Source organism: Heteronotia binoei, chromosome 21 (assembly GCF_032191835.1).
Source record: "Heteronotia binoei isolate CCM8104 ecotype False Entrance Well chromosome 21, APGP_CSIRO_Hbin_v1, whole genome shotgun sequence".
NCBI classification, from domain to species: domain Eukaryota; kingdom Metazoa; phylum Chordata; class Lepidosauria; order Squamata; family Gekkonidae; genus Heteronotia; species Heteronotia binoei.
The window spans coordinates 82,622,377-82,638,213 of NC_083243.1; the positions used below are offsets into that span (position 1 = coordinate 82,622,377).

Sequence of the window (15,837 nt, forward strand, 5' to 3'; positions counted from 1 at the left end):
GTCTTTGATAATGGTTTCTACCAACTTTCATGGTATTGAAGTCAGACTGACAGACCTGTAATTTCCTGAATCTCCTCTGGAGCCCTTTTTAAAGATGGTGGTGACATTTGCTACCTTCCAGTCCTCAGGAACGGAGGCAGATTTCAATTAAAGATTACATATTTTTGTCAGGAGATCAACAAGTTCAACTTTGAGTTCTTTCAGAACTCTTGGATGTATGCCATCTGGACCTGGTGACTTATTAGTTTTTCATTTGTCTGTCAGTTGTAGGACCTCCTCTTTTGTCACCTCAATCTGACTCAGGTCTTTCAACACCCCTTCCAAAATTAGCGGTTCTGGAGTGGGCAAACACTTCTCATCTTCCACAGTGAAGAAGGAGGCAAAAAATGCATTCAGCTTCTCAGCCATTTCCCTATGCTTTTTCAGTAATCCTTTTACCCCTTGGTCATCCAAGGGCCCCACTGCCTTCCTGGCTGGTTTCCTGCTTCTAATATATTTGAAGAAATTTTTGTTGTTGGTCTTTATGTTTTTTGCAATATGCTCCTCATGGTCCCTTTTTGCGTGCCTGATCACAGTCTTGCATTGGATAATGAATAAGTTAAAGAGCATGGGACCCAGTACTGAGCCCTGCGGCACAGCCTGTGTTTCCTTTTATTAATCTCACTTGGACTAGCTTTCCACCGCTTAAAGGAATCCTTCTTACCTTTTACAGCTTCCATAACTTTATTTGTTAACCATGCAGGCTTTTTCTTATACCTGTTTGTGCCTTTCCTAACTTGTGATATATATTTTATCTGAGCTTCTAAGATTGTAGTTTTAAATAGACTCCAAGCTTTCCCAAGGGTTTTGACTGTATTTACCTTTCCTTTCAGTTTCCTCTTCACATGCCTCCTCATCTTAGAGAATTTACCCCTTTTAACGTTAAACGTGGTTGTGCTGGTCTTTTGGGGCAACTCCCTATTTATACAAATGGTGAAATCAATAACGTTATGGTCACTGCTCCCAAGTGGTGCAATCACTTTTACATCTCTCACCAGGTCCTGGGCATTACTTAGGACCAAATCCAGGATCGCCCCACCCCTGGTAGGTTCTGTGACCATCTGCTTCATAACACAGTCATTGAGAGCGTCTAGAAACTCATTCTCTTTCTCCCGACCAGAACACATATTGACCCAATCAATCTGTGGGTAGTTAAGATCACCTATTATGACACAGTTTTTATGTTTAGCCACTATTTTTAATCCTTCCATCATATTATAATCATCCTCTATCTTTTGATTTAGTGGGCGATAACAAACTCCCATAATTAAATTTCCTTTTGGGCCCACTATTTCGACTCAAAGCATTTCTAGAAGGGAATCTAATTCTCTGACCTCAGTCTTACTGGACTGTATACCCTCTCTGACACCCCACCTCCAACCCTTCCCCACCTCCAACCCTTCCCTCCCTATCCTTCCGATATAATTTATATCCAGGAATTACCGTGTCCCACTGATTCTCCTCATTCCACCAAGTTTCTGAAATTCCCACAGTGTCTATGTTTTCCCCCAACACTAACCATTCCAACTCCCCCAATTTTACTTCAAACACTTCTAGCATTTGTATACAAACATCTATAATTTCCCAGGCAAGTTAGGCCTGCAACCTTTCTCCTGCTGCCTTGAGACTTTGGCAGACAGTCCATACTGTTTGTCACCATCTCAGTGGACAACTCTGATCCATTACACGGTAGAAAAGTAACAGCTAACCCTTCATCTCTTTGAGATGAGTCCTCCCGAACCAGAGACTTTTCATCACCTAGGCAAATGCCTAGATCCAGGGCTTTTGTGTAGAAAAAGCCCAGCAGGAACTCAGCAGCATATTAGATCACATCCCCTAATATTAGCATATTAAGCCACACCATCTGGGATAATCAAGTACAAACTGAACTGTGACAGTAACTTTTCCAGACCCTGCAGCAATTCTGGCCAGCCAGCCAGGCCCCAGGGAGGCTGCCGCACAGTACATCTGGGGCCTGTGATCCCTGCCTGGCCCTGGGGAGACTGCTGCACAGCGCGGCTGGGCCCTACAATCCTCGCTGGCCAGTCAGGCCTCAGAGAGGCTGCCACATGGCTCGGTTCGGCCCAGCAATCCCCAAGGGCCACACCAAGTGACCTCAAGGGCCATATACAGCCCTTGGGACGGAGGTTCCCCACCCCTGATCTAAAGAATTACAGTACCACATGCATCCAAAGACTTAAAAGGCTTTGGGATAAAGAGTGGCAATTTCTGTCAGTTCCCACTCTTCTGCTCCTGGAGGTCTGCTGATCCCTAAAAACAAAATTTACAGAGCTCAGTGGAAGGGTAAACAGGAAAATCCTGGTCTGTAAATCATTGTTTACATACCATTGTCTTTAAATATTGTTGGACTCATTCTGTGATAATTACCCAATGTTAACTGTTCTAGTTGAACATCTGCTTTGGACCTTTTATTTGATACCTGGAGCCTACTTAGTGATAAATGCACAATTGATCCATTACCTCAGAGTATTTTTACAATTGTTAGAAGCAGTAGTTGATAACAAGTGATGATAATTTACTTCAAACACATTACTACCCTACTTTGCCTCCAAGCACTCAAGCCTGCTCACAAAGAAGATATTAAATCAAATGTAGGATCACTAAAAACAATATGGACATTAACTTTAAAACTGTATGTCCATATGAGGCAAAACACCCTTGACTTTCCTCCTCAAGGGTTAACTTGAATGGTAACAGGCTCATCCACTCTTCAGGTGTTACTAATTGATCTCTAGGCCTACATAGTCCTTATCTTCAAGGCCAGTGTAGGGAATGTGATAATTAGCTTTCCATGAGAACCTGTGATCACTGGGTGAGAGGGAGGAGGACAGGAGTAGTAGTGAGGTAATTTTCTAGAGGATTCCTGCAAGACTGTATGCTAATTGTGGGTCATCATTGCCTGATGTTGCTTGACCAAAGATACCATTGAGCTAAGAACCTGGAGGAAAAAACTAGCTTGGATTCTGCTGGACTTATTTATTTATTCATTTTTTCAATTTCTATTCTGCTCTCCCCCATGGTCGAGGGGCTTAGAGTGGATTACAACATAAATAAACAAAACATGAATAATTAAACAGATTAAAACTAGACATGTAGATCAGAATCAAATTAACTAGATGGTGTAAAAGAATGTTCAATTGTTCCACTGTCTCAGAAAGAAAGGGAGGGATAAAACAAGAGGTAGTATATAAATAAAACTCCCTGATTTCATCCATATGCCTGGCAATACAGTTCTGTTTTGCAGGTCCTGCAGAACTGGGCTAAGTCCCACAGGGCCCGGGTCTCTGTCAGAAGTGCATTCCATAGAGCAGGCACTATTACAGGGAAGGTTCTACTATGTGTTGAGATCAGGCAAAAGGTCTTTAACCCTGGGACTGTCAGTGTGTTACTTAAGGAGCAGAACACTCTTTGGGGGGTATGCCAGTAGAAGTGGTCCCAAAGATATGATGATCCAAGATTGTGAAGGGCTTTAAAAGTTAGAATCAACACCTTGAACTTGATCCAGAATTCAGTCTGGTAGAACCAGTGCAGTTGGTGGAGCACTGGCTGGGTATGTGCTCTGATAGGGGTCCTAGTTAGGAGGACCCTCGCCACTGCATTCTGGACCAGCTGAAGTTTCCAGGTCAATCTCAAGGGTAGCTCTACAAGCAGCAAGTTGCAGTAATCTAGTTTGGCTGCAAACCATTGCATGGATCACAGAGGTTAGGTCTGGGCAAGATAGAAAAGGGGCCAGCTGTTGAACCTGGCATAAATAAAAGAATGCTGACCTGGCCACGTTCGTGAACTGGGCCTCCATTGACAAGGAGGTATCCAGAGTCATGTCCAGGTTCTTCACTGTTGGTACTGGTGTTAGGGTGGTGTTGTCCAAGATCAGGAGCTTTCCCAGCCACAGGACTTCCATCTTCAATGGATTTAGCTTCAGCCTGCTCTGTTTCAGCCATCCAGCCACTAAAGGCATGAACTATGGCATGCTTGAATTGCAGTTGCTAGCAACAAAAACACCTGTGCTTAAGGCCTTTTGACTCTCGAAGTTAAGGTATGTGCCATCTAATACAAGTTCTGGAAAGTGTTAGATAATTAAGGTAGTTTTCCTGTTGTATGGTTCGAAGATAATCTGTTTGTAGTTTGAATCTTTAATAGAAATAAAATAAGCTTCATAAACCTTTTACATTTTTTTTTCTAAAAGTCTGGTTACTTGTGTACAACTACACTGGAGACCCATGGTTTTCAGCCTTTGACTCAATGGCCCAAAGTAGTTCCCTGCAGTCCTCCTTTAAAAAAAATAATTAAAGGTTATAAATGTAGGTACTCATTTACAGTGATGCCATTACATATGCTGTGTAAGGAAAAGCCCCCTACTTTTCATACATATGGACATCGTGATCACCAGTATGGTTGCCAGGGTGCCTGGAGTTTTGACTCGCACACATCTGCTCTAAGAAGTGGACTTTGCCCACAGTTTCTAAGGCTTATGTGGATACTATAAGTCTCAGCTTTGCAGCAGCATTCTACATCTCTGGATGGGTGTTAGCCAGAACTACAGATGAGCTTCCAGCTGCTCCTTGTGTGCCCAATCTTGGCTGCTACAGTGGAAGAAGCCATACCACCATGTTTCCATGAACCAAAGGCTAACAGCACCAGAATCCATCTTGTTTTCCTGACTCCATATCCAACAGCTGCTTCAACTTCTGCATAAGGCAATCAAGCTTATCCAGGCATGGATCCTGCCAGACCACCTAAGCCTTTGTCTAACAGAACTCAAGACAAAGACTGGTGCCAAGAAGAAGACTGAAGAAGAGGAAGACCATCTTCAGCCAGAGCCAAGTTCCATTGTAAACCGGGTGTTACCTAGGCCAGCATTTGATTCTCTATTGTCACCTTTTTAGATAAGTCCATTTAATCTTAAGTGTTCCCCACCCAGTAATCACTTCTATTCTTCTTCCCAACTGTCACTTTGGAGCCTCCCCCTGGTCCGTTTCAATCTGAAAGTTCTCTCAGGTATCCAGGATCCAGGCAAGTCCATTGGTCAAGAGCAAGCACCCAATTAGGTGCCACCAATGAACTTTCTATTGGCTACTACAGTAGTCCAGCCCTTATGGTCACTGCAGAGCCTCCCCTTTCTCCTCCCTTATACCTCCCAGCCCCTGAGGGTCTAAAGTAGTCTATTTAACCTCTGACCCAACTCCACTCATGTGTGCATCTAGCAGTACCCCAGTTCCGCTGTCTAGATCCATCCCCAATTCTGGCCACAGTTTTGGGTCCATTTCCCCCGTCCTCTTATGTCGCCATTGGAGCCTTCTTGAAGACTACGATAGGTAAATATCACCCTGTTTGTCTACCCATGTGTTCCTCTATATGTCTCTCTATATTTCCTAGGACTGTATGTATGATTGTATGAGTAGTCTATCTTGTATGTATGCCTATATTTTCTAGAATAAATTGTAATTGTTTTACTTAAGTAGAGTCCCCATTATTTAAGCATTACTCTCTGGTTGGTTAATCTTGTATACATTGGGAAAACGATCCCTAGTGAGCCAGGTGCCCACCTGACTAATTCCCCAACCTCGTTTTGAGGGCATTTCGGCTTACAGCTGTGTCAGAAGCAAGTTCCCTTCACCCATCACCCTCTCACTCTCTCTGCTGTCATGGCATTTCATATAAAATCTTGGATAGAATGTAAAATGACTTCATTTCTACATACTGATTTAATTAATTATTTATTTGCTTATTATCAGGTTCCTCTTTTAGTAGAACTTTATGAAATAGAAGGCAATATTTTCAGACTTAAAGTTAATGAAATAGCACCATTGAAACCAAGATATCAAGTCCCTGATGTTCTCATAAAAGAGCCTGCCAACCTCAGGTAAGCCTCAGATCGATACCTTATTACCATTTTCTTTGCCCCATCTAGTTGTTTTTACTTAGATGAATTTCAGTTGTTGCAGCCTGATGATGCTGAGAAAGGTGATGCTGACAAGGTATCTGGAGAGATTAACAGTGCAAACCTAAACAGAATTGCACCCTTCTAAATCCATTGAAGCAAGATGTAACTCTGCTTGAATCATGAGAGTGCCTATTGGATCTAGGTGGAAGTAAAAACCTCCATGAAGGAAGGAATAGTGCTAAATACCTTTTGAAAACCCTCTGTGAACTAGATGATTTTGTCAGCTACTGTCCCACTGCTAATCTCTTCTTGGGGAAAGTAGTTAAGTAGGTGGCAGTTACTCGGCTTTAGACATTCTTGGATAATTCCAACGATTTACACCAGGGGTCATTTTGTGGAAAAATAGGTGTTGGAGCTCATCCAGGGATTGTTATGCAGCTGCACATACTATTCAATGGACAAGGAAGTGGAACTCTCAGAAAGGTTCAGGAGCTGTGCTCCTGTGAGCTCCCACTGAATCTGAGGCCTGATTTACACCCATTTTGTCCCCTGGCCACTCTGATGAAGGTCAGGAGAAAGACAGAGGAAGTGTGACTCTCTTTGTTATTCTGGCATTTCAGTGGTTCTTGATATCATTATGGTGAAATTATACCTCCCCCCCCCCCCCAGCAGGTGACTTGTGTAGATTTACAATTTTGAAAAAGAAAGTTCTATCAGGAATTTTCTACTAGGAGCATGCAGTCTGCCTGGGTGGAGAGGACTGGATATGTTAATGAGTAGCTAATAAGATAAAAGAATCTTTCAATTAAATATAGACAAAATGTGATATAAGGAAATAATGTCTTGCAATTTTATCCAGGATACCAGAATTTTGTATCTGGTAAAACAGAGACTGTTTGCATAAAATAAGAATTCTGCATGGTGTTTCCCTGGTAGATATAGGGAAATGGGTGCCATTCACACAGGCACGTAGAATATATTATCACTCCAACCATACTTGAGTCACTGTTAACTTTGGTAAGAAAAACAAAATGGGCTCCTCTATTATACATTTTTTCCTACTGAGTTTTACAGCATATCTTGGAGGAAACCTGCTTCTGTTATATAACAGGGAAAATATAACATATATGTTATATAAATAGGGAAAAGTTGAAGTTCCCTCTGCCCCAGCCCAGGAGCACTAATCCAAATCCTCCAGCCATCTGCTTTTTAGCAGGGGACTTGAATAACAGTTCCCAGCATAATTTACATTTTGGTCCAAAGCTTTATCTATAACTTGAGGAGGGACTGGGATTGGGTATATATGTGTTCTGAGTATATGCTAGGGTTGCCAAGTCCAATTCAAGAAATATCTGGGGACTTTGGGGGTGGAGCCAGGAGACATTGGGGTGGAGCCAGGAACAAGGGTGTGGCAAGCATAATTGAACTCCAAGGGAGTTCTGGCCATCACATTTAAAGGGACAGCAAACCATTTAAAATGCCTTTCTTCCATAGGAAATAATGAAGGATAGGGGCACTTTCTTTTAGGGCTCATAAAATTGGACCCCCTGGTCCAGTCATTTTGCAACTTGGGGGGGGGGGTATTTTGGGGAGAGGCACTAGATGCTATACTAAAAAAATGGTGCCTCTACCTCAAAAAACAGCCCCCCCCAGAGTCCCCTATACTCGTGGATCAATTCTCCATTATTCCCTATGGGAATCATTCTCCATAGGGAATGATAGAGTGCCCAGTAGACTTTTCCCTCCCCCCACCCGCTGTCTAAAGTGGGGGGAGGGCCTCCAACCAGGGAATCCCCTGCCCCCTCCCTCTCTCACACACACATACACTTACTGGGTCTGGTTCCTGCGCAACTTTACTTGCTCTGAAAACGAAAGCAAAACAAAGGGAGGGGCTGTTCTCTGATGAAACTGCTATTGACCCTTTCCCATGAAGCTAGGGTTGCCAATCCCCAGGTGGGGGCAGGGGATTCCCCAGTTTGGAGGCCCTCCCCCCACTTCAGAGTCGTCAGAAAGCGCGGGGAGGGGAGGGAAATGTCTGCTGGGAACTCTGTTATTCCCTATAGAGATTTATTCCCATAAAAAATCATGGCGTATTGATCTGCGGGTATCTGGGGCTCTGGGGGAGCTGTTTTTTGGGGTAGAGGCACCAAATTTTCAGTATAGCATCTAGTGCCTCTCCCCAAAATACTCCCCAAGTTTCAAAAAGATTGGACCAGGGGGTCCAATTCTATGAGCCCCAAAAGAAGGTGCCCCTACCCTTCATGATTTCCTATGGAAAGAAGGAATTGAAAAGGTGTGCCATCCCTTTAAATGTGATGGCCAGAACTCCCTTTGGAGTTCAATTATGCCTGTCACAGCCTTGATCTTGGCTCCACCCCTAATGTCTCCTGGCTGCACCCCCAAAGTCTCCTGGCTCCACCCCCAAAGTCCCCAGATATTTCTTGAATTGGACTTGGCAACCCTACATGAAGCGCTTCCCTGTTTCCTGCTTCCTGCTCAGCTTTAAAGGCACACATTTTAAAAACAGACCTGTTCGCAGGTTTCTAAACCTGCCGGAGCTCTAAAAGTACGTGGTGACTGTGGGGGTGGGGCTTCCTCCGCTGGCCAGCTGGCTGAGGGCGGGGGAAAGCCTGTAAAAACAGGGGATCCCCCACTGGGACCTGGAGATTGGGAAGCCTAGTATATGCAGGAATGCTGGGTAACACCTGGCAAAAATTAAGCATCCTAGACTACTCCATTTCTATACTTTGATTATTTTTATTTTTAAATGAAAAAATAAGTTTTTCTAGTCTTGCAGGTTATGGCAAACAATGTCAAAACATATTAATAATGCCAGAGAAGGGCCATCAGTATTTTGGGACCTGTGTCCTTTTCTTAGTCTTTATGCTATACTCTCTAACTTCTTATCTGTAATATTATTATTTTTTTGTTTTTATGTTTCATATCAATAGTTCACATATTAAATATAATGGGATAATAGGATATGTGTATATGTTTTAAAATCATATTTGTTTTTAAATTGTGATTTATTTTATATCATTATTCAGGTTACCTTAATTTTAATTTAACGTAGGCTTAGGTGTAGTTTTTATATAAGCACAGAATGGCGATGCTTGCCCCTCCCCCATGCCCTTCACAACTAGATTCAGGATTTGTATATACCTGTATGTTTAATTGACTAGTTGTTTGAAAATAAACTTCCAAAGATTTTTATGTATTGCTGTGTTTTTTTTCATTTGCCAGGCTAACAATATCACAGAAAGATGCAGGCAAGCTTGTGCTGTCTTGCTCCAGTGAAAACCAGCAGCTTCACATCACAGCAAATCCATTTCAGATGCAGGTTGTTTCCAATAATGAGATTGTATTGAGCATAAATGCAAATGGCCTGTTGTATTTTGAGCATCTGCAGCTTCCACCACAAATAAGGTGTGCTATCTCAATGTCTGTGTTGGTTGCAGTCCACGGAATCAAGTCAACTTAGCATGTGATCATAAATACTCTGACTGTGAAGGAAACTCCATTTGAATTGGGAGGGAGGGAGAGAGATGGAGAATGAATAGATATAAATAACTTGACTGATTTCTTTTTTAAAATTAGGGAATCTACATTGCAGAAAAAGGCAGTTGGATCAGCAGACTCTTCTGAGGTAAATCTAGCTTGTTTTGTATACTTTTGCTTTGGACAACTGTTCAAGACACAGATCAGTGATTCCAACTGAGAACAAATTATGGAAATTGCTAAATCAAGTGATAAATTTATGGCTGATAAGCAGACTAAGCTATTTGATGACTATCTACTAGTCCAAAGTGGGCAAGATTAGAATGACTGTACACTTGGTTGCATGGCCTCAGGCTTTCCTTACAACTGGTACATTGCTGGTAGTATCAAAACAGCTTCCATATGTATGAACTCGGGACTTTATTGGCAATTTATCAAGCAGACAAACTACATTTTTCTTATTTTTACTCTCACAGGGAAATCAAGAAGACTTGGGATTGTGGGAAGAAAAGTTTGGTAGTTTTTTAGACATCAAAGCCAGTGGTAAGGTTAAGCATAGTATATCTTTATTTATTCTTTGGATTTATTAATCGCCCAGTCCCTGTATACACAAGGCTCTGGGTAATTTACATCAATAAAAACACATCAACAAATTCATAGGTGCTAAACATTATGGATTTAAGGTGCTAATACAACATTATGGATTTAAAATTTAATCCCATGTTGGTGTTAATGAATAACCTATTCTCAGTTCTGGACCATATCGCCACCTCACAAGTAGGATAAGGAAGAGGGGGGCAGAGAGAAAAGGGGAAAGGAGGGTGCCAGCCATGTTGTTACCATCATTGCCATAAACTAAAAGCCTGGTGGAATATTTCTACCTTGTAGGTCCTGCACAATTGCAATAAATTCTTCGGGGCCCTGAGGTTATTTGGCAGGGAATTCCACCAGGTCAGAGCCAGGGGCTAGAAATCCTGACTCTGGTCAAGGACAACTGGATGTCTTCAGGGCCAGGGATCATCAGTACATTGTTCTCAGCAGAGCATAATGCTCTTTGGGGAACATACCAGAGGAGAAGGTCCTGAAGATAGATGGTACTGCTTAAGGCCTTAAAGATACTGCTTAAGGCTTTAAAGGTCAATACCAAGAACTTGAACCTGACTTAGTATTCCACTGGAAGCCAGTGCAGCTGGTGCAGCACAGGCTGAATATGTGCCTTCTGTGATGTTCCGTCAAGACTCATGCCACCGCATTCTAGATCAGCTGGAGTTTCCTGGTCAGGCTCAAGGGTAGGCCAGCATAACAGAAATGTTTGTGCCTTTCTTTGGTTACTACATTAAGGAACACATTCCAAAGGAGTAACTCTGTTAGTCTCTTGCAGAACTGAACAAGTAGGCTCTGATTAAGTTTATCATACAATAAAAACATTAGTCTTTAGGGTGCCATGAGATTCTTTGCTAAGTTAATGAATGTTTACTTGCCATGAATTTTTCTAGAAATTGAAAATCTGTTATACTATTGGCAATATAAGATCATAGGTACTACTTATTACATCAGTACATATATCTTGACAGCTAGATAAAGTCCATAGAGATATTTTTAAAGATGTTAACACAGACAGCTTTTTTGGGAGGGGGGGCAATAGCAGCTGCCATGTTTATACAATGAGCTGGTATCAACAGGCTGCAGGAGGAGAATCTGAAAGTTAGTGATGACTACACCGAGGGCCAGGCATGAGCTGAAATACTTATTTGTAGGGGGGGTTCATGCCATGCCATGTTAATGCCAATATCTTGCTTGCCATCTTCTAAGTTTGGAGCAGGTGTCACTGGGGGTGTGGGTGGGGAGGTATTTGTGAATTTCCTGCACTGTGCACGGGTTGGACTAGATGATGACCTTGGAGGTCCCTTCCAACTCTGATTCTACAAGACATGGCCTAGTATAAATTTAATGGAATATTAGGTATGGACTGAATAGCTTGATCCCTTCATAGCTCTGATTGTTGTTCAAATCAGCAGATACATCTCTTAACAGCAGTACATCTGTGTATAACAGGTGACAAAGCTCTTTGCTATGGGGCAATTGTGAAAATTACTAGGCAAGGCATTTTTGGTACATGTGTTTTGATCACATCAGAATGCTATTCTTAATCGTAATAATCTTTATACTCTTCCTACAGGTCCCAGTTCTGTAGGCCTTGATTTTTCTTTACATGGATATGAGCATGTCTACGGAATACCTCAACATGCAGAGACGTTTCTGCTTAAAAACACCAGGTAGTATTACTGGCTGTGTATCAGAAGATGGCAAGGATTCAAGTTTTCCTGAGCCCCACTGCATTTGATCCAGCTTTCCACAACTCCCTGCTTTATTTCCTTTAGGCCACCTCTTCTTCCATCAACCTAACATTTTAGGTCTCTGTTGCTTAGACCAATGGCAGTTCCATTTCCTATCTTCCAGTCACCCCATCTCTTGGTCTTTCTACTTAGGGCTGGACAAGACATTAGAGATTTGATGTCATATCTTCCTTCCTTTAAATTTCTGTTAATAGAAAATATAGAGAGTGCTGGGGGGTGGGGGAAGGACGTGATTTGTGCCAAGACCAAACTCTCCCACTCCCCTGCTTCTGTAAGTTTTCCTTATCAGTGCAAATAGTAGCTCTGTGAGGGGTTATTTGTTCTGAGAAAACAACATGCAGAGTACTTAACCTCTGCAATGCTGTGGTCTTGATGCAGCCCCACCCATATCCACAAGTGCTATGAGGGGACTACTAACATAGCTCCTGTGTCTGGCCTAGTAGAGCACTCAGCTCTCAGCCCACTCCTCCCTGCCAACAGCACACAGCTCTTGTTCTGCTTAAACCAAGTATGAATATTTCCCAAAGATGTACTTTCTCTTCAGTTCCATACATAGCTCAGTTCCATGTTGCCTTGCATAGCTGAAATCTTGCTGAAATTCCATCTCACTGCATCAGTGGCAAACCAGGGATGCTCCCCAGCTGGCTAATGAAACAAAGTATGGAAGAGGACATGGCTCTAATATAATATGTTTCAGAACTCATATGGTAAATCACACCAGTGTAAAAAATAAATTAGGAACTCCACCCAGGCCAAAACCCCCTATCCCTTTCCCTTTGCATTTCCATATCAGATCAAAGGTAGACCCACTTTCACCCAGTCTCTTCAGGTTCCTTCCTTATACGGTGGAGCTATTCAACAACCACCAGAATACTCTCGTCCACCCTGAGCACCTGACCTGTAGATTCTCTTCAGCTTTTTGAATACCTCAGATACGGGCTGTTCAGGCGCACAGTATAATCAGTTGTCGCTGCTGTTTCATACCAGATTAAAAGTGGCTGATCAGACAGCAACATCTGCTTCCCAGTATTAACTCATAGTAGCCCCCCCCCCAAAAAAAATCCTTCTCGGAACGTGAGTATTTTGTTACCTGCTCCTTTGTAGTGTTTTCTGAGTTCTCCAGTTTCACCTCGTAGTTTCCCCGTCTGGATAGTTCTCGATCAACTTCTGGATGTCTGAAGGCTGTCCTGGAGCAAAAGGAGCCTCAGACATCTGGTTTACGGTTGCCATTTTTTTTTTACTACTTAGCGATATGCGCATAACTGCATAACCACATAATGTTTTAACCTATGTGCACATGCGCACGATGTGCATGCGCATAATGCACATAAAAGTGGCGAAAAAAGAACTGCATAGCGCCGTAGTGTGAACGGCAGAAGACGGTTTCACCATGGAGTGATTTGAATTGCAGTATGGCAGTCTGATCGATAATATTCAGAACAAAGATATTTGGAACAGAACCGGATCAGTTTAACACGGACTCAACACGATGTGTGAACAGGGCCATAATCTCATTTCTTGCAAACTGTTCCCATGAAAGGAAATCCACAGCAGCAGATATAAATGGCACTGTGAATCAGCCTGAGAATGATGAACAGCAACATGTTGAAAAATAGAAGAGCTTAACCTAGTGTTTGGGTTCTTTTCTTTTTTTTTAAGGCCTGTTCTCTTCCTGACAGCTGTGCCCTGAGTAAATACTTCTTCCCCACACACACTCATCCAGTTAGAACCAGTATTAGGATGGTTTCTTCTGGTGTTACATTCTGCATGCCTTTTTACCAATTGTCCCATTATTCCTTTTATGTTTGTTGCCATTTTTTTAACATTCTGCAAAATATATACAAATAAGACAGTAGCATGTGCAATAGGCTTGGGAAGTATAGGCTTTAACAGCAAATCATAGGCATGCTTTCTAGGTAACAAATGCTGCTGAACCAAATGGGTCTTACTTCTGAATAAACACATTCAGGATTGGGGTGGAAGTGTAAAACCAGAGAAGCAGTAATCTCATTGGCAGTAAGAGCTATATTTAGCCATCTATAACTATACATAAGCAAAAGAAATGACAAGTTTCTATACCTAATCCCAGTTATTTGTAAACATTGCAAAGCCTCATCAGTGTAATCCTTACAGTAAACTTCATTTATAGTGCAATTATTGTAGAGAGCTGCTTCTCACTTAACCCCTAGTCATATGCTTTACAGGGCAGTGATTACAGTTGTTATAATATCAATCCTTTGCATTACACGAAACTGAATAGCACCTTCACATCCAGAATAAACAAAGTATTCTGCACCAGTAACACTCCTGTCTATCTGTTCCAGTGATAATGATGTCTACCGGCTTTATAACCTGGATGTCTTTGGATACAAGATCCACAGCAAAATGGGCATTTATGGTTCAGTGCCATTGCTCTTGGCACACAAACCAGATAGAACCATTGGGGTCTTCTGGCTAAATTCTTCCGAAACTCTAGTGGAGATTGCTACCAAAGCTGCAGTGGAGGTGAGAGTTGCACTGGAATCTTGGTCAGGTTGCTGCATGACAGTACTACTGTAGCTAGTAACACTCTTGATGTACATTTTACTGATGATGATACAGAACAGGTAATGATATAGAACAGATTCTGAGTTGGAACTCCCCCCTCACTCTGGGGCACTTAAGGTTGGTGAGAGTGATTTGTCCTGGTATGATGGATACCTAATAAAACCCTCATTGTGGAAAGGTACAGATAGTGAAACAAGCGGTATTCCCCATATTTACTGTACTTCCATGCACTTCCAAGCGTTAGGGGAACCTATTTCTGATTGGCTCACAGCATCGCTTACAAGATGCAGAAGCAGAAGGTTTTGCAATTGCAGCAGTACTGGAATTATTAAGTGACCAGTAGGTGTTAAAGCTGCAGTTACTGAAGCCCTAAGCTCCGCTCACGACCTGAGTTCGATCCCCAGTAGAAGCTGGGTTTTCAGGTAGCCGGCTCGAGGTTGACTCAGCCTTTCATCCTTCCAATGTCAGTAAAATGAGTACCCAGCTTGTTGGGGGGAAAGTGTAGATGACTGGGGAAGGCAATGGCAAACCACCCTGTAAAAAGTCTGCTGTGAAAACATTGTGAAAGCAATGGTCACCCCAGAGTCGGAATTTACTAGTGCTTGCACAGGGGACCTTTCCTTTCCCTCCTCAATGCCTATGATTGGAAATGGGATTATGATGTTTGTTTGTTTAAAAATATATACTCCACCTTTCTCTGAAGATTCAAGGTTGCAGTTATGATAAAATCAACATTAAAATTGCATGAATATCTGCAACAAATACCCCTACATACAAAATAAAAACCCTATATGGGATATATGCTGGAGGTGTGTTTCATCACCGGCAGATACATTACGTATTTTTGGTTATGTTCTAATATCTAGCCTTTTTGGAAACCTGTAGTTCAGTTTTGTAGTGATTCTGGCCAGGCCCGCATAGTGCCCCAGGTAGACCGACTGCTCACTGCCCACCCCCCACAAGGGCACCCCTGTACCCCTCCCCATGGCGGCACAACCCCCGCTTCCCCCCCCCCCCCAGCGCTTACAGGAGTGATGTGATCCTCCTGTTTCCATGCTTCGGGGCTTTCTGCTGCTCGCTATTGAAAACGACCACCGAAACATGGAAGCAGGAGGATCATGTCGCTCCTCTGCACGCACACACACCCCGTGGCGCTTTCAGGAGTGATGCGATTCTCCTGCTTCTGCGTTTCAGTGGTTGTTCTCTTAGTAGCAAGCAGCAGGAAGGGGCTTTGAAGCTCCTTCCTGCTGCTCACTGCTAAAAGAACTCCCGCCAAAGTGGGAAAGCAGGAAGATCGCGTCGCTCCTATAAGCACCGCAGGGGGAGTGGCCTCTGGGAAGCACACGGGGGAGGAGGGGAAGGGCCGGGCGTAAGGGGAGGATGACGGGCGTAAGAGGAGGATGACGGGCAAGGGGGGGAAGGGGCGGGCAGGAAGCTACTGTGGGCGGGAAGGGGTGATTGGTGGTGGCGGCAGCAACCGGGAAGGGGGGG

The 15,837-nt window shown here is 43.0% G+C and overlaps 1 protein-coding gene across 2 annotated transcripts in view; it reads left to right on the forward strand.

The window, feature by feature from the left end:
• The window catches only part of GANC (glucosidase alpha, neutral C), a 75,930-nt gene that overhangs the window by 17,392 nt on the left and 42,701 nt on the right, over nt 1-15,837 (forward strand). For both annotated transcript variants that reach the window (XM_060261256.1, XM_060261255.1), the window contains exons 4-9: nt 5,796-5,923; nt 9,188-9,370; nt 9,542-9,590; nt 9,919-9,985; nt 11,622-11,718; nt 14,124-14,304. In XM_060261256.1, the coding sequence (XP_060117239.1) occupies nt 5,796-5,923; nt 9,188-9,370; nt 9,542-9,590; nt 9,919-9,985; nt 11,622-11,718; nt 14,124-14,304 (705 nt within the window). The remainder of the gene's footprint in view (nt 1-5,795; nt 5,924-9,187; nt 9,371-9,541; nt 9,591-9,918; nt 9,986-11,621; nt 11,719-14,123; nt 14,305-15,837) is intronic.